The sequence below is a fragment of the Carassius gibelio genome, chromosome A7 (genome assembly GCF_023724105.1).
Source record: "Carassius gibelio isolate Cgi1373 ecotype wild population from Czech Republic chromosome A7, carGib1.2-hapl.c, whole genome shotgun sequence".
NCBI classification, from domain to species: Eukaryota; Metazoa; Chordata; class Actinopteri; order Cypriniformes; family Cyprinidae; genus Carassius; species Carassius gibelio.
Window position 1 is genome coordinate 19,362,848 of NC_068377.1, and position 16,079 is coordinate 19,378,926.

The 16,079-nt window shown below is 37.4% G+C and overlaps 1 protein-coding gene across 4 annotated transcripts in view; it reads right to left on the reverse strand.

Annotated features, from left to right (window-relative positions):
• LOC128016719 (A disintegrin and metalloproteinase with thrombospondin motifs 18) overlaps nt 1–16,079 on the reverse strand; it is a 51,688-nt gene that overhangs the window by 29,297 nt on the left and 6,312 nt on the right. For 3 of the 4 annotated variants that reach the window (XM_052601428.1, XM_052601427.1, XM_052601431.1), the window contains exons 4-10: nt 5,432–5,708; nt 4,877–5,076; nt 4,673–4,756; nt 2,320–2,479; nt 1,602–1,707; nt 819–956; nt 443–596 (exon numbers count right to left, since the gene is read on the reverse strand). In XM_052601428.1, coding sequence (XP_052457388.1) covers nt 443–596; nt 819–956; nt 1,602–1,707; nt 2,320–2,479; nt 4,673–4,756; nt 4,877–5,076; nt 5,432–5,708 — 1,119 coding nt within the window. Of the gene's footprint in view, nt 1–442; nt 597–818; nt 957–1,601; nt 1,708–2,319; nt 2,480–4,672; nt 4,757–4,876; nt 5,077–5,427; nt 5,709–16,079 lie in introns of all 4 variants that reach the window. The other variant, XM_052601429.1, reaches the window with a different exon arrangement.

A 16,079-nucleotide genomic window follows, 5' to 3' on the forward strand; every position in this document is an offset into this window, starting at 1 on the left:
AATTAAGATGTACAGCTGCCTTCCATCAAGGTTGAGGTTTAAGATGTTTTTCAGAACACATAGAAGCCCACAAAAGCAACAGGGATCTCTCAAAGAGGAAGTCCATAAAATGAGAGCTAATCCCACTCTCGCAATGTTAATTTCCCAAGCACAATTATTTGCATATCAATGTGTGGATTAGACGCTAAATGCTACAGCAGATGCCAAAGGGGGCCCTGTCCATCCTTGACCATGGACTGTGAATGAAGATTAAGAGTAGATTTTGAGGCAATGGGTTTTCTTTCCAAAGCTCAGAGGTGTGTTTGTGTCAACCATGTCAACCATGTGTCAACCTGAATTGTTTAACAAGAGTTGTTTGACGTTTTTTAACATGTGTTCAAACTATTTTAGCATAAAGATATGAAGAGAATCCTAATAGCACATATTATACACTATGAGTTACCTTTACAAAGTCCAGGCTGCACAGTTTTGCTTTCGAGCCAAACTGCCATTTGCACTGTATATCAGCATCATACAGCTGCCCTGGAAGCTGCTCAGGGTACTTGTACTGGCCTATCTGCTTAGGTTCATCCACTAGACATGAAGCCTGAGCTGTACTGTGAACACAAACGAAGATGAGCACAGAAAGAGACATAAAAACCATTGCATATTATACAATTCAACAGTGCATATTTATCTATAAACATATGTAACATTATATATAAACAAAAAATATATGTAACATTAAAATTATATATAAAACAGAATATAGGAAATTAAATATATCAATAAAATGGATTTATACACCACTTTTTCTGTGGGATGAAGTGAAACCTTACCCTAAAAATCGGTTCAAGTATTGCCTACTACAGGCAGACCATGAGAAAACACCATTGTTCCCAGCCAATGTGGGAGACATTATGTTCCCTTCAGTCTTCCGGCAGGGATTCCCCTCTCCGTCATGGATCATTCCAAAACTGGGGCAAAAAAAATTGGGGAACAAATAAGGGAGAAATAGCGATTGTAAGTTTTACCCAGTAAGACTACTAATGTACAACCTAAGGACAGAAACCACTCCCTGACTCTGGTGGGACATTACCTCTACTACTGAAAGTGCTTTCATCCCACAAAACCCTTCGATAATCTCTGTATTGTACTGAATAAGTTACATGATTCACACATTTAGATGTTTACATTCAACAGCCCTCTGGCAATCAGATTAATTAATGCCATGTGTTTATAAATGACCACTCCTCAATAAATGAGTGATTAAAGACTGTTGGCCAGTGAAGATTTTGCCCCATACACTGTACACATTGGAGGCACGTGTCCATTTAATTTGACCAAAATGTTTGAACCGCTGAGAATAACAAATCCCACAACATGCTATCAGCCTGGTGGTTCTCCAGGATATATTTTGTTCCAGTTTATGTTGAGAATCTGCCAAAGGACCGAAGGACTCAAAATGTGGCGGCCATAAAAACAAAATCTCAAACATACAGCATAAACTTCCTTTTAACACAATGGCAACCAGCAAACACAAACAAAATGTTTGCCTGTTGCACAGCATATGGTTTCCCAAATTGAAATAGTGTGGGACCTGAAAGCATGAGTAAACGTACTTATGTCCTGACTCGTGGGCGATGGTGAAAGCGAGGCCCAGCCCCGTATCTTCATTAATCGTGCAGCTACGATACTTGCTACACATCCCACTTATTGGAGCGAAACCTGCAGACAGGAAGTCAGAAAGGACAGAAAGAGAAAAACATGGGTGGAAGTAGAAGATATATAAGTGACACTGATGCATGTTGAAGATGCAAATCACTTTAAAATCCAACATGTCTGGATAAAAACATTAATACATGATTTAAGCATCACTAAACACACCACAATGTTTTCAAACCTACAGACTTTGAAACAGGATCCCGTTACACATAAACACTCTTTTAGGCTATTCTTCCTGACTGTATGGTTTCAGCTTGGGTTTGAGTTTCACATCACAGAGAGGCAATTTAAAAGCAGTGCATTCCCTTCTGCCATACATTCAAAGAAGTGCATACTTGTGGTTTGGAGCTTTACAGCTGAATTCATTACATTTGGCTGACGCCTCTACAGCAAAAACTAGAGAAGCTGCCAATAGACTGCAAAGTGGAATTTAGCTTTCTTGGATTCATTCAGGTGAAGTTCTCTGCCTGAGGGTGGACCAGGGCACACATCATGAACCACAAGCTCTTTCTAACCTTGGGATTGTGTAATTTACCTTCATGCAACTCCATTAGCCACTGACTTCACAACACATGACCCACTTCTGCTATTGGGAGGTGGTGTCAAGTGCCTTACCTAAGGTATCACATGGTTCGTTCTTCCAGGAGCAGATGTCCAGCCCTGTCAACAGTATGGCATGGTCGTGCCGCTTGCCGTTTTTACCTACTAGGCCAGACTGCCACTGGCAGAAGTTGTTGAGTGATTGGTCTGCGTGATGGTTGATAGACAGACCCAGCTGACAGCAGTGAAGTCAAGAGAGATGAAGTGTTCAAAGGGGTGGTGAGAGAGAGAGAGAAGAAAGAGTAGTGAATGATCAGGCATCTTTCAATCATGAAAGATATAGAAAAAAACACTGGTATTCTTCTGAAAACCATATATTACATATTACATTTGGCTTTAACGAGAATAATGACCAGTGTCTCCTGCACTGTTTAGCACCAAAGTAAATTCAGTCTTATTTTGTAGTCTTTGTTGAATGTGGAGCAATAAAAAGACATGCAAAATAATGACAAAAAATATCAGCATACAACATGTCCGATTCCTGAATGAATGACTCAATTCTTTGCACTGAATCATAAAAAACGTGTAGTGATTTTATATTCTGATTCCCAAACAAATTACTCTTTTGTACCTGTTTTTTGCAGTGAATCAAAAACATACATCATGACCAATTTATTCACAAACAATTGACTGTTATGAGTTGGTTGTTTTTAGTGATTTAAAAAAACAACCAGCATTGGCAAGTGTAGTCCAATTCAAAGTCAATTGACTCTAATGAGCCATTTCTATTCAGTGAATAGTTAAAAAAGATGAGTTAAAGGTTTGATGAGTTAATGGTTACAGAATCAACAGCTGACTCGTGTTATTTTCAGTGATGTCTGTATCATTTAAAGCTGCAGTTGGTAACTTTTGTAAAAATGTTTTTTTTACATATTTGTACAACCTGTCATTATGTCCTGACAGTAGAATGTGAGACAGATAATATGTAAAAAAAAAAAAAAAAAAAAAAAATCAAGCTCCTCTGGCTCCTCCCAGTGCTCCTATTACCATTTGCAGAAATACACCGCTCCCGGTAAGAAAACAACCAATCAGAGCTGCGGTCCGTAACTTTTTTTGTGTTCAAAGTATACAAAATGTATATAATAAGCGAGTACACCTTGAATCCATTTTCCAAACCGTGTTTTTAGCCTGTCCTGAATCACTAGGGTGCACCTATAATAAGTGTTTATATTCGGACTATTTTAGATTGCTTCGGGGGTACTGCGGCGGAGTAACCCAGTACCTTTGTGATTCTTCATAGACATAAACAGAGAAAAGTAGTTCCGGCTACGATGTTCTTCCGCAAGACGCAAACAGTTCTGTTTATTAACCGCTAGAGCGTCAAAAGTTACCAACTGCAGCTTTAAGTTTTGTGTCATTATCATGACCGATTGCATATTCATATATATTTATATATATTTTATTATTTTATTTTATTATATTTTATATATGTATATATATAAAAAGAATGGGTCTCATTCATGAAACATTCGTAAATATGAGTAAATATGTGAGTGATTCGCGTGTAAAGACACCTTCCCGAAAACTCTTCTCCTGATTCACAAATACTTCGTAAATGTCAGATTTGAGAGTGAAATGTGTTTTAATGAATTCCAATCAGTCGTAAATGGGACAACTTAAATTCTCAATTACCATAAATGCCGCCCATTAAATCCGACTGACAACTATATATGAGCATCATATTATGACACCAAACAAAGGATTTCAACATGTCTTCTCAAAAGCGAATGAAAAATAAAAAATTCTCAGATGCAAAAATTGAAGTTTTATTATCAGAAGTTCATTCAAAATGCCACATTTTATTTTCCAGCATACATCGGTGTATCAGGTCCTAAAAAAGGCAGCCAATTACAGATGCTGTCAATGGAATTTCATCTGTTAATCGAACAGTCCCAGAAGTGAAAAGAAAATGGTACGACCTGAAGCTGGATTACAAAAAACTAATTTCCGTAACAATTAAGTGATATTATTTTGCCCAGCCCTATTGAAAGCAATTAATTATTTGATTAAAGTGTTCCTTTTGCAGATGCTATTACTGGCTCTCATAATAAAAGTAAACAGAAAACCCGTATGTAATTACTATATATAATATTTTTTCAAAATGCTGTGTAAATATGTACCCGATTAAGGTGAATTAAAATGCAGCCTTATTAATGAGCAAAACGTTTAGATGTTAAACGCACTATTTACGAGTGGCTGGGAGCAGTTGCAGATTTCTTTCATACCAACTAACATTTGGAAAATACGAACATTTTAATGAATCCGAGAATTTACGCTAGAACCACTTTACACACGATTTACACAAAAATTTGTTCTGCTCATGTTTCATGAATTAGACCCAGTGTGTGGATTTATGTATGTATCTTACCGGATCTTTTTCAAGTAGGAGAAGGCTGACCACAACAATGTTAATATCATTTCCAATAGTTCCATCTTTGAACAGACTGGAGACCTGTTTAGCACAACAACACTGTGCACATTACTATAGATAAAGGTAAAGGTAGAAAGTAAGCAGTTACATGCTAAAACAAAGTGTCTTCTCAGCAACAATGCTGCTGATAGCTCTGCTCACCATGTTCATGACAGTAAGGACATAGGTAGTGACGTTCTCTCTGCCATGTTTCTCCAGCATCTTCCTGTCCGCCACCACCAGAGTTTCCACGTTCAGGCCAGCGTCTTTGCTTGATGTAATCTCTGAGCGCTTCACCCGGCTTTGCTGCTCAAACTCATCAGGCATGACAAAATGATCCTCTGTAGGAGACTTGGGATTATCTGTAGCAAGGATGAGGTGGAGAGGTAAAAGTATGGAAACCCATGAAAAAGAAACTGGAAATTGCCACAAATAACTGCTTTTCATTTCCAAACTAGCTCCCTGATAAAAGCACCAGAGTGGTGATGACAGACCAGGAAATACACAGTCCTTAACTTCACATGCTGTTTCCAAGCTTTCATTCGATTTCTTTCAGTACAACAGATAATAATGACACAGTAGTTTTGCTTGGAATCAGTATTAATATCTCAGAGTGCCTTACTTTTATACACATACCGACAAATTCTACAAGTTTACAACATGTATAGACTATAACTTTCCGTCTACAAATGGCTAAAAGGAAATTCCCTTACATACATTGCTTGCGGCGTCCGCAGAAATGTTGTCTCTGGAGCTTTCCGTGCTGGTAGTCATGGTGACGGTGGTGGTGACGGTGGTGGTTCTTGTAGGGGTTGTTTGATTTAACACTGCTGATCCAGTCAGTCTTATTTGAGAACACTCTGCGCTCAGCTGATCGCTTGTAGATGACATGTGGGCGATGTCCAGAGGGGGCGCTGTAGTTGTGTTGTAAAGCCAAATGCTGCGGTAGTGGAGTGATGAGAAGTTCTTCGCTGGAGAACCGGATCAGACCTGACTGCAGAGAAAGAGGAAGAGCAAGCTATGAATAGGTAACCAATCACAAACAATGAGGTTGGACTGCATGTCAGATATAGAAACAAAATTCTGTTTAAAAGTTTGGGGTGAGTAAAAATTTTTGGAAACACTTAAGTGTGGGGACCAATTCTAACTATTAATGTGTTGCTTATTAGCAAGCCTATCATTAGCATTATTTACTAGTACTTATAAAGCACATATTCTGCATGACTATATTCTACATCCCTAATTCTACCCAATACCTAAATTTAACAACTCCCTCACAAACTATTAACAAGCAGCAAATTAGGAGTTTATTGAGGCAAAAGTCGTATGTTTGTTAATAGCAAGAATTGGACCTTAAAATAAAGTGTGACCGATCTTATGAACACCAACGCTGCATTTTTTGGATCACAGATAACAGTAAAAATCTATATTTTTAAATATTATTACAAGTCAAAAAAAAAGTATATGTATAAAATATACTGTATTTCTTTCCGTGTTGGCTAAGCTGATTTTTCAGAAGACATTACTCCAGTCTTCAGTATTATATGATTCTTCAGAATTCCTTGATTTGCCTTTGTAAAGAAATCGCATTGCTCTCTGCTGTCTTTAATGACAACATTCTTTACCTGTGTCGGCCACCGTAGCAGGGGACTGCAAGTCCAAAATTGGGCAGAACCTCCAAAATGGGACGGGGTCTCCTCGTAAAGACTTTCACCATTGGCTGTGGCTTGAGGCAATTGTTACTGACTTTCATTTCAAAATAAGACTTTATAAATTAAACATTGTTTCTAGTTCATCTAAAATAAAATATGCTAAATAAATAAATATTCTCCACAAGAGTAGAGGCCAAAGCTTGTGGCCAGTGGTGTTTGGACCCAAGTTTGAACCTCTGCTTCATGATGTAAATGGAAATCACTCAGGAGCGGAGGAAGAATTTTATTCCAAGCAACGGGGCCGTCCCGGAAAACGAAATTTGCAGGCTAGGAGGGGGTAGTGATGCTGGGTGTAACTAAAAAGGTGCCATTGAGCGGTGAGTCTCATATCGCATCATCTTATTAACTTTTTATTTCCTGAACTGAAACTTTCTATACCACGCTATTCAGTGCCAGTCCCGTCATTCAGTCAATTTCACTGGTTAAGGTAAGGTGTGGGGTAGGTTTAGGGGTTAGCATTTTTTTGTTACATAGTTTAGGAAACCCTTTAACTGACACAACCAATAAAAACTTCAGAATCAGTTGTGGGGCGGAGTTTGCATTGAAGTGGTTTGGGGGAAAAATTGTGCATGCGTGTCATGCACGTGTCTCTCAATTGGAGGAGGCCACACCCTATTTTGGAGTTCCCGCCCCATAAGGAGATCTCCAGGCTGCAGTTATACCCTTCTCGGCACTGAGCCGTTGGTTGCAATTCGCAAGCTCACCGCTAGATGCCGCTAAAAATTACACACTGCACCTTTAAGAAACGCAGCTTTTTAACTGCAATATTTTTTCAACGTCACCTTTGATCAAAAAAAAAATAATAAATTCTGCATAAAATAATGAAATCAAATGTTTTAAATGCTATATGAATCTAGGCATCACAACATTATACTGTACAGTATCAAGAATAGATATCCATTTTGAGTATTAAAATATAAAAATAGATGATTTACAACAGGGTCAGAAATGAATGTTTCCTTTAAGGGGCAATTTATTTTTCACCACCTTAATAGTTGTTTCTCTGTTGTCTTTAATGTCAAATGCTTAGATTTAACCAGTTAGTTCAATAAATCAAATTACTTTAAATTGTTTTCTAATTAGAATTGACTGTTTTAAAAAAAATCAATATTATGACAAAAATCATGATAGTTAATTATTGCTCTTGATATTGTAATTATGACTGATTATTATTCATTCTGATTCAAAAAATACATTTAAAAACTTTTTTGCATTAGTCTAGTCTAGTGCAAGTTATGCAAAAATCACTGAAAAGCTACATTGTATCTGCACTGTGTTCAATCAGTAAGCACATACTCTCAACAACAACTCTGGAGTTTTCAGCGCTGACTAAATCTGAACGCCGTTTCAGACTAATCTAACCGTCTCTGATTGGCCATTACATTCCTAAGATCAACAGAAACGTGTGTGATTGGTTATAGGGCTCAACACTGAAAAACAAAGCATGCGTAAAAAGCAATCTGATGCAGTGTGAGTGATTCAGTAGATACTGTAGATACTTTTAATTAATTTTCACATTTAATTTTAATCGTGATAGCCGTAATTGATTATTTACTTGCGCAGGGGCAACAGCATCTGTTGCACAATATATGATGATGGCCCAAAAGATTTCCATTGTAAGCACATGCTGTCAGTATGTTTATTGTTTTATTTTTACAAACAGAGGGTTGATTTGAACTTGTCCTCAGTGGTTATAAACAGCATTGGACAGATGCTGTCGACAGAGGTCAGCTTCTAGTTTACCACGAGAACTGCAAAAGGGACACATTAGCATTGAGATAACCCCCCAGACCAAGTTAAAATCAGAGCGCACAGACGCGGGACTGAGAATATATCAAATCGAAGACATGGAGATATTTCGGTGAGTTCAGTGTAATGGAAGAAAAGCCCTCCAGGAGACCACCTCCTCTTGCATTCCTGGTTGTGGGGGATTCTTGGTCCCTCCAGCTGAAACGTCGGGGGTTAAAAAAAAACAGCTGTTGCAGAGTCACAAAAAATGGGCATCGCCATAGTTACAGCTGTCAGTACACAATAAACAAACGATGACATGGCGGGATGTAGAGCAGCCTGGGGCTTCTGAAGGAATCTTAAGGAGCTGCCCATTTATCAAATGTTTCAGTACAGAAAGCAGAGGAAAGTTCATATGCAGCATAACTTTTCAGCAGCTTGTTTTACAGTGACGATTAGCATGGCCAAAAGCCAGGCACAGACTATCATATCTACATCCTCTCTTAACAACACTCAGACCTTGAAACTCTCTAATTGACTCGTTTTCTCAGAGGAAAAGGAAACCTGAGAGGTAAAAACCTACAGTTAAAGAAAAAAAGTTATATTATGAACTAGTATTGCAAATTAAAATAACAGTTTTATATTGAAATTATACATTACTCCAGTCTTCAGCATCACATTATCCTTGAAAGATATTTTAATATGCCAATTTAGTTAATAATAATTCTGCAAAGCTGGTTGGCCACTATAAGAAATAGAAGAAGGCATGCTTGAGTGGTAGGTGGAGCAGGTCAGATAGACGTGAGCAGTTGATTAATGAGGTGTGGGGTCAAAGGCGAACCCAAAGTTTATCGTCTGCTATGATAGTGACATGCATTGGTGCCCCGGGACACAGCCACAGCAAGCCAACAAATGCACACATGGAGCCATTGCTAATAAAACATGTCAGAGCTTAATTGCTTCATTATAAGCTATATACATGTGTCTCCAGATTTATTTGGTTTGGGTCAGCGTTTCTACTATGCCTTTTTACCAGCAGAATGTGGCAATATTTCAGTGTCAGCTTCATTAGGCAAACATGCACTATGCATTCAGACTTCTTCCTTTCTTTAAGTTTGCATTAATCTTTGCATTATATTTAGTAGGAGGAATCACAGAATCCAGTCATAAAATGGAATAACATAGAATGTCATGGAATTTGGGAAACTTGGAAGAAAAAAGATTCTAAGGAGAGCCCTACACTTAAATTGCGATATGAATTAGAGTCTAAGAATATTGAACCTCAAAAGACTGCTATAAATATGAATTCTGCATGTTTTGTGTGTGAATGAGTGGCAAAGTTTGGCACATGTGTGACGCTTCTGGTGTTTTCAATGTTTGCCATCTCACTATATGCCCAGAGGTTGGTTGGTTGAAGTAATGACATGATTATATGACTATTGTACAGTAAAATTATGTTTTCAATGTGGCTATTACACAATTTTATGTTTTTAAAATTTTATGTATGGCACTTTGTTTTTCCAAAAAAAAAAGAAAAGAAAAAGGAATCATTCAAATGTAATTAATTACATTATCAAAAATTGTCCATTCATTTCATTGCCACTGTTTCTGATTTTTATTTCTTTCTTTTTTTAAGTGCATTAAATCATAAAACGCAACACAGCAATACAGAATTTCTGAATAAAATAAAGTGTATTTTGTTATACATTGTTAAAGTTTTTATACATTGCTTTTAGTATTAAAATGTAATTGAATTTAATGGAATTCAGAAATTAAAAACATGTGATATACACATTTTCCTCCCGACAGGCCTGGCTTTGCTAAGAAGGAACTTCTGCAGTTGTAAAACAGGTCATGGTCCTCCAGGCATCAGTGCCTGGACCATATTCACTCTGGCAGAGTCATTGTTGCCAAAGAGACAAACTTCTGAGAGGGCAACCAACTCTGTCTAGGTTTTTTGGTTATTGTGAGCTAAATGAGGGGAATATTTTACCTACACAGCCACAAAGATATAATTAACATGTGCTAAAGATGAGCCACTCTGTCCTGTCAGTTTGGCTTGGGGATGAAATAAATATGGAATGTTTTCTAAAACATTGGCTACAAGACACAAAATCAAATATAATATTTTAGAGACCTGTGGTGCCGTAAGGAAACCATTGGTAATGGGATAGTGCATCTTCCTTGCTCTCATCACTGAGCTGAGGTCATCTTCCCTCTTTAAGACTAGAATTTTAACCTTTGTCTCCCATACTGCTGAACCTCTCACATTCCGTCTGGCTTTGGAATTCTACCTAATCCCATCCTCCATGAAAAGAACAAATCCTTGCAGAATAGCTGTGCATTCAGTCTGTGATTTAACCCGCTTATGTTCTTCATGCCCCTGTGTGTTTGATCCCATGTACCCCGACCCCTCACATCTCACAGGTGGCAAGGTAAACACAGGGCACTCTCAGGGCTGAGGCAGTGCCCGCAAACGCACATGCTGTGAAAACAGCAGTAGAACATGGCAGGCTGCCACAATAATCTGGGGCATCTGCTCCCACCATTAAACACAGGGCAACAGGGCCACCCGTCTCTCTCTAACCACGCTGACCTCTCTTCTTGCGGCTAATGGCTTTCTTCCACTGACTCAAGGCATCAAAACTGAGACAACTGATGTGAGAATTTGCCAAAATCTACAAAAGTGATCACAGCAAATAGGGAGAACACAACTCATTTCAATTTTAACATGATTTTTTTTTTTTTTTTTTTTATTGTATTGTATTTTATTGTATTTATTTATTTATTTATTTATTTGCACAAAAAAATATATGTTAAGTTGTATTGTTTTTATTTTTATTTTTTTCATTTACTACTGAGACACAGATATGACATTCAGGTGGGGGAAAATTAGAGTTTAAATTTACAGTTATTATGGCCATTTCAGCTAAATATATGGACTTTTTAACTAATTTAAAATGAGGAAATGTATTAATATATGGGAACAAATTCTTAATTTATTGCCACAATTTCTATAAAAAAAAAAAAAAAACATTAACATTAAAGCTGCAGTCGGTAACTTTTGATGCTCTCACGGGTCTCACGGGTCTCACGGGTTTGGAATGACATGAGGTTGAGTTATTAATGACATAATTTTTCTTTTTGGGTGAACTAACCCTTTAACGTCTGTCACATTTAAATCAACCAAAGAAGCCCATATGCAATTTACTTTCTTTAAATAACAGGCTTAACTTTCTTTTTTGATGATAATAGTGCCAAATCACCCTATTATTAGTGTATTGGAATTACAGTGTAGTTTTGCAGTAAAACTTTACTCACAAGCAGAAAACCAATGCCACTGATCCATGTTCCGCACAAATGATGAAACACTACTTTCAAAAATAACTGGACAATTCCTGATGCTGTGATGTGGGTTTGCACATCTTTACATTTGAAACCACACTGACAGAAAAAAATAACACTTTTTGTTCATTAATTTCCTCTCCCTTTCAGATAACCAAAAAGGAATAATAATTAAACATTCAAGATGCAATATATATATATATATATATATATATATATATATATATATATATATATATATTCATAGTCATGAAAATAAAGAAAACTATTTGAATGAGAAGGTATGTCCAAACTTTTGGTCTGTTGCCTACTGTATATATATACGATGGGAGATAATGGAAGACATAAGAGATAATGGAAATTCAAAAAGCTGGCATTTTAAGAAAAGCCACAAGATTTCAGTGCTGCCATTTTTTTATAAACCATGTTTGCACATTACTTGAGCTTCCTGCAGTGAAGCCCTCCCTGCACAGCGCACCCCGCAAGCACGTGTTTAACCAACATCCTGGAGGACCTCTGCAAGTGCCCTGCAGTCCACCTCACACAATTATCACACATGTATTCCATTTGTTTTAGAAACATAGCAAACTTTACTGTCAAATATCTAACAACTTAGTCCAGCAGTTAGCAGATGAAGGTGCTTTGCTTCTACAATGGGGGTAAATGGATTCCATCTGGGGCCAATTTATTTATATTTTTAAGCTTTTTGGCCATTATGTCTGATGGGGTGCAAAAAAGAAATGAGGTGTCTGAAGACATAAGAGAGGAAACTAACTGAAGAACTACATGGATCCTAATACCACAACATAATAATTAATTATGTAATTAATATAATTATTAATTACATAATTAATTATTATGTTGTGGTATTAGGATCCACATTTGTGTTTTTCTCACATTGGTATTCAGTGCTAGTTTCTCCAATCGGTTCATGCAGAAACTGCATACATGAGTTGATGAACAGCTATAAATAACTAAAATACATGTTTTATTAAATTAAATGTAAAAAAAAAAATTACATTAAATTACTATAGAGAGAAGTGGGGGGAGGGGTCAAGATTCAAGAAGTTTGGGAGTCTTTTCTATAGAATATATTACTGCACTTGAATGTTTTAATGTAATGATGTCTGACAGGTGATCTCATAATTACACAAGTGCCTAACTACAGCCTTCTCCAAAAACCACCTGACTACTTAAAGCCTATTACACTCGAGGGAACAAAGGGAAGCACTCAACCACAGTCTCTTCCTCTGGTTTCACATTAATGTGCCAGACTTTTAGTTATCTCCTTCAAGAAACACTTGTAAGAGATGTAGATTAGAGGGCCAAAGTCTGCTGCCAGATAAACACATTTCATTTTCACAGCAAACACAGAAACCATGACAATATTACTCCACTCACTGAGTCTTCACATATTCAAAGGAATATCAGATGATGGGAAACAACGATTAAAGCACAGTCCTCAAAGTGCTTCTCTACGAAGGATTTAACTGCAGGGAATGTATGTTTTAATGCGCTTTCATGAGATTTGTCTTTGACTACATCACTAGTCAGTCGTCAGTGAAAGTAAGGGAAATAATTTATGGGCTGTCTCATTGATTCTGTGAAATGTAATTAGCATATATTCGTGTAAACTGAGCTTCCGACCGTGGTATTATAATCTAGATGAGTAAGTGCTTACATGCTGTTAAAGGCTGGAAGGGAGCAGTGAGAAACCCAAAGCTGCTTATTACTAAGCTTTAAAACACATCTGCATTCCGCTGCTTGGTTACATCTGACCAGAGCATCAACTCTTCTGGCTTCAGTGTTTGTGTGCACAGACAAATAATGGACAACTCATGGGCATTTGATTGTTTGAGATCTACACAAACTCGGAAACTGTACTTAAACTTTTAACCAAGGGTTATAAAGCACTGGGCTAGCATGTTTTTGCACTGCTAAAAATATTAGGTCCGAAATATACAATGTCAAAACGTTACATGTTATGTTTGCAACAGATGACCAATCATAAATTAAACAGTGCTTCCTTATTACATATTCTTTTGCAGTCAAAGACAATTTCATGTGGTGAGTTAAAGCCCAATTTCACGTCTACAATTTCATGAATACAAGGACATTAAACTCTGAATACACTATGATTAAATTATGAAATTCATGTCCATATCCTGGTGGCATTATTACATGTTAAGATAATGTAATGCAGCACTCTGAAAAGAACTTAAACAGTGCAAAGTAAACACAAATACTGTATGTATTTACTGTAAGGCACATCACAAATTTGTATGTCCTATATAAAGATAGTAGATCACATCATTTTCAAACTCAAGACTTTCAAAAAAAATTGTGGTATTTTTGCTTGTTTTTTTCTTTCTTTCTTTTTTTTTTTTTTTTTTTTTTTTTTAAAAGATGTTGTCAATAAACAAATGACAATGGAAACTACAGTACAATCAGTCGAACACACTGTACTTTTACCTCTCACTGTCTCATTTTCATTTCTGTCAAAAATTAAGAATGGCACTACCCCAACTATAATCTATTAAACCAGTTGGAGCAAGATCACAATGAAAGCTGATCCAGTGGGTAAGCTAGTAAACTCAAACAAGAGACAACTTAAAAGATGAAGATCCTGCCCAAGCCTCAGATATCACAAAACTAAGTTGTCAATGACAAATATCTCTATTACTCTAAGAAAGATGCATGAGCTTGACTAACATAATTAAAGCTCAGAGGAGAAATGAGAATTTTAAAAAGCCCTTCCCAAGTGGTCCAAGGCACAAGATATTCTTTATAATATTTATGGCTTCTCAGAGCTGGTGCGACAGCCACTTCACCACTGCCCATTAGTTTTAGGTCTTCAAGTGAGTGAGAACAAGAGCTATTACAGGACCAGCATGCCTTTCCTCTTCTCCACTCTCTCCCACAGGCTTTCTCTTTCTGGCATCCCTAAGCAGTCTCTACATCACTGTCACCACACAGACCACCAGGGAATAGCCCCTGGCGACTTCTATAGTGCTAACATGGCATAACACCCAATGAATTATGAAAGGGGGAGTGGGGAACATTTGTAACTACAAAGGAGCCCAGCATATATTCACTCTGGTTTCAATTTGTTTGTCTGCCCTCCCAAAACTCAGACAAGTATGTCCACCACGTCACCTAAGCATTGTCTCCCAAGGTGCAAGGTTTCGTAGTCTCAGCTATCAGACTCGGAGTGGTTCATAAATGGGACTGGGTCACTAGTGGCAGGAAGAATCCCAGGCTGGTCCCAAACATGCCCCTGTTGTTGTAGGGTATTGCTAATTGTGATATAATACACCACAACACATATTTTGCGATTCAATAAATCATATTATCATAATTGTATTACTGTGGTTAGCAAATGTTTTTAAACTGAACAAACAAGAGTGACTGAAGCTATGTGTAATACCAGTACGAGAGTTTCAAAATAGTTGATGTAAAGGAGCCCAAAATATGGTAAAACCTCTTGAAAAGGACCCGATTCCTGGGCAGCCACATATTTTAAGCCCAAGTTAAGATGTGGTCACATTTATCATTGTTTAGCAAAGGTATTTATATATTTCAATATAAATACGTGATCAGGAATTTCACAAGAGGGCAGACTTTGCAGCGATATCAAGTTGGTCACACTGGGACCAACAGAAAGCTGCTTGGTTTGAAAGTAACTTTTGTGTGAGCTGGGCTTTGTACATCAATACACTAGTACTGACAATATAATTTTTTCATTTTTTGCTGACAGCTGACGACATATTTAAATATTAAATGCTTCACGTTAATGTTTTAAGGCAATGAGAAATTAAACTACAACATTATCTGTACTGTTGGATGTACAAAGTATGCATTTCTATGATTATTCACAATTTAAAAATTGACACAAGAATCTTAGGTATTTATGCAAAATCATGATCAAAAGGATCATACTACTGTCATTTATAATTATAATGGCACTACCCAATGCTCCCATGCATCTATACTTAATTTATGATACCAGGAAGGGGGTTTCAAACTGGGAGGCCGCCAATGGTGACCATTTCAACAGAACCTCTAAGTACAAATCTTGACAACAAACAAGGCTGATGGAAACCCCAAAACATTTTCTCACAATTTCCTGAGTCAGACAAGCACTACAGATGTGCTCTCGAGTCTGTATATGGTAATTCCCAGCCTTTCTCTTCCATTGATGTTTGAATGGCCCGGTGCTCTACTCTCCATGCAGTGTATCCACACAAGCTTTGAGCGCACTAACAGCCTTCCTCCTTTGCAGTCAGAGTGAATTAGCATCACAACTGTCCCTAAGTACAATCCCACACGTTAGCACATCAGCTTGAACCAGCAGGTCTGGCACTGAATAAACACAGCTGAAGTGCTTCAGCAGCAATTCACACAGAGTCTAGCACCCACATGGCTGGACGATGGGCCGGGCTTTCCATAAAAAATAAAAGAACACTTTGCCATCCAAAAAGGCACACGAGAGAGTATGTGGCAAGCCTGTTTAGCAAAAGTGACTATCACCTTGTAACATCAGTGCAAACTACATCATTTTTAACTTTTTAGCACAGTTT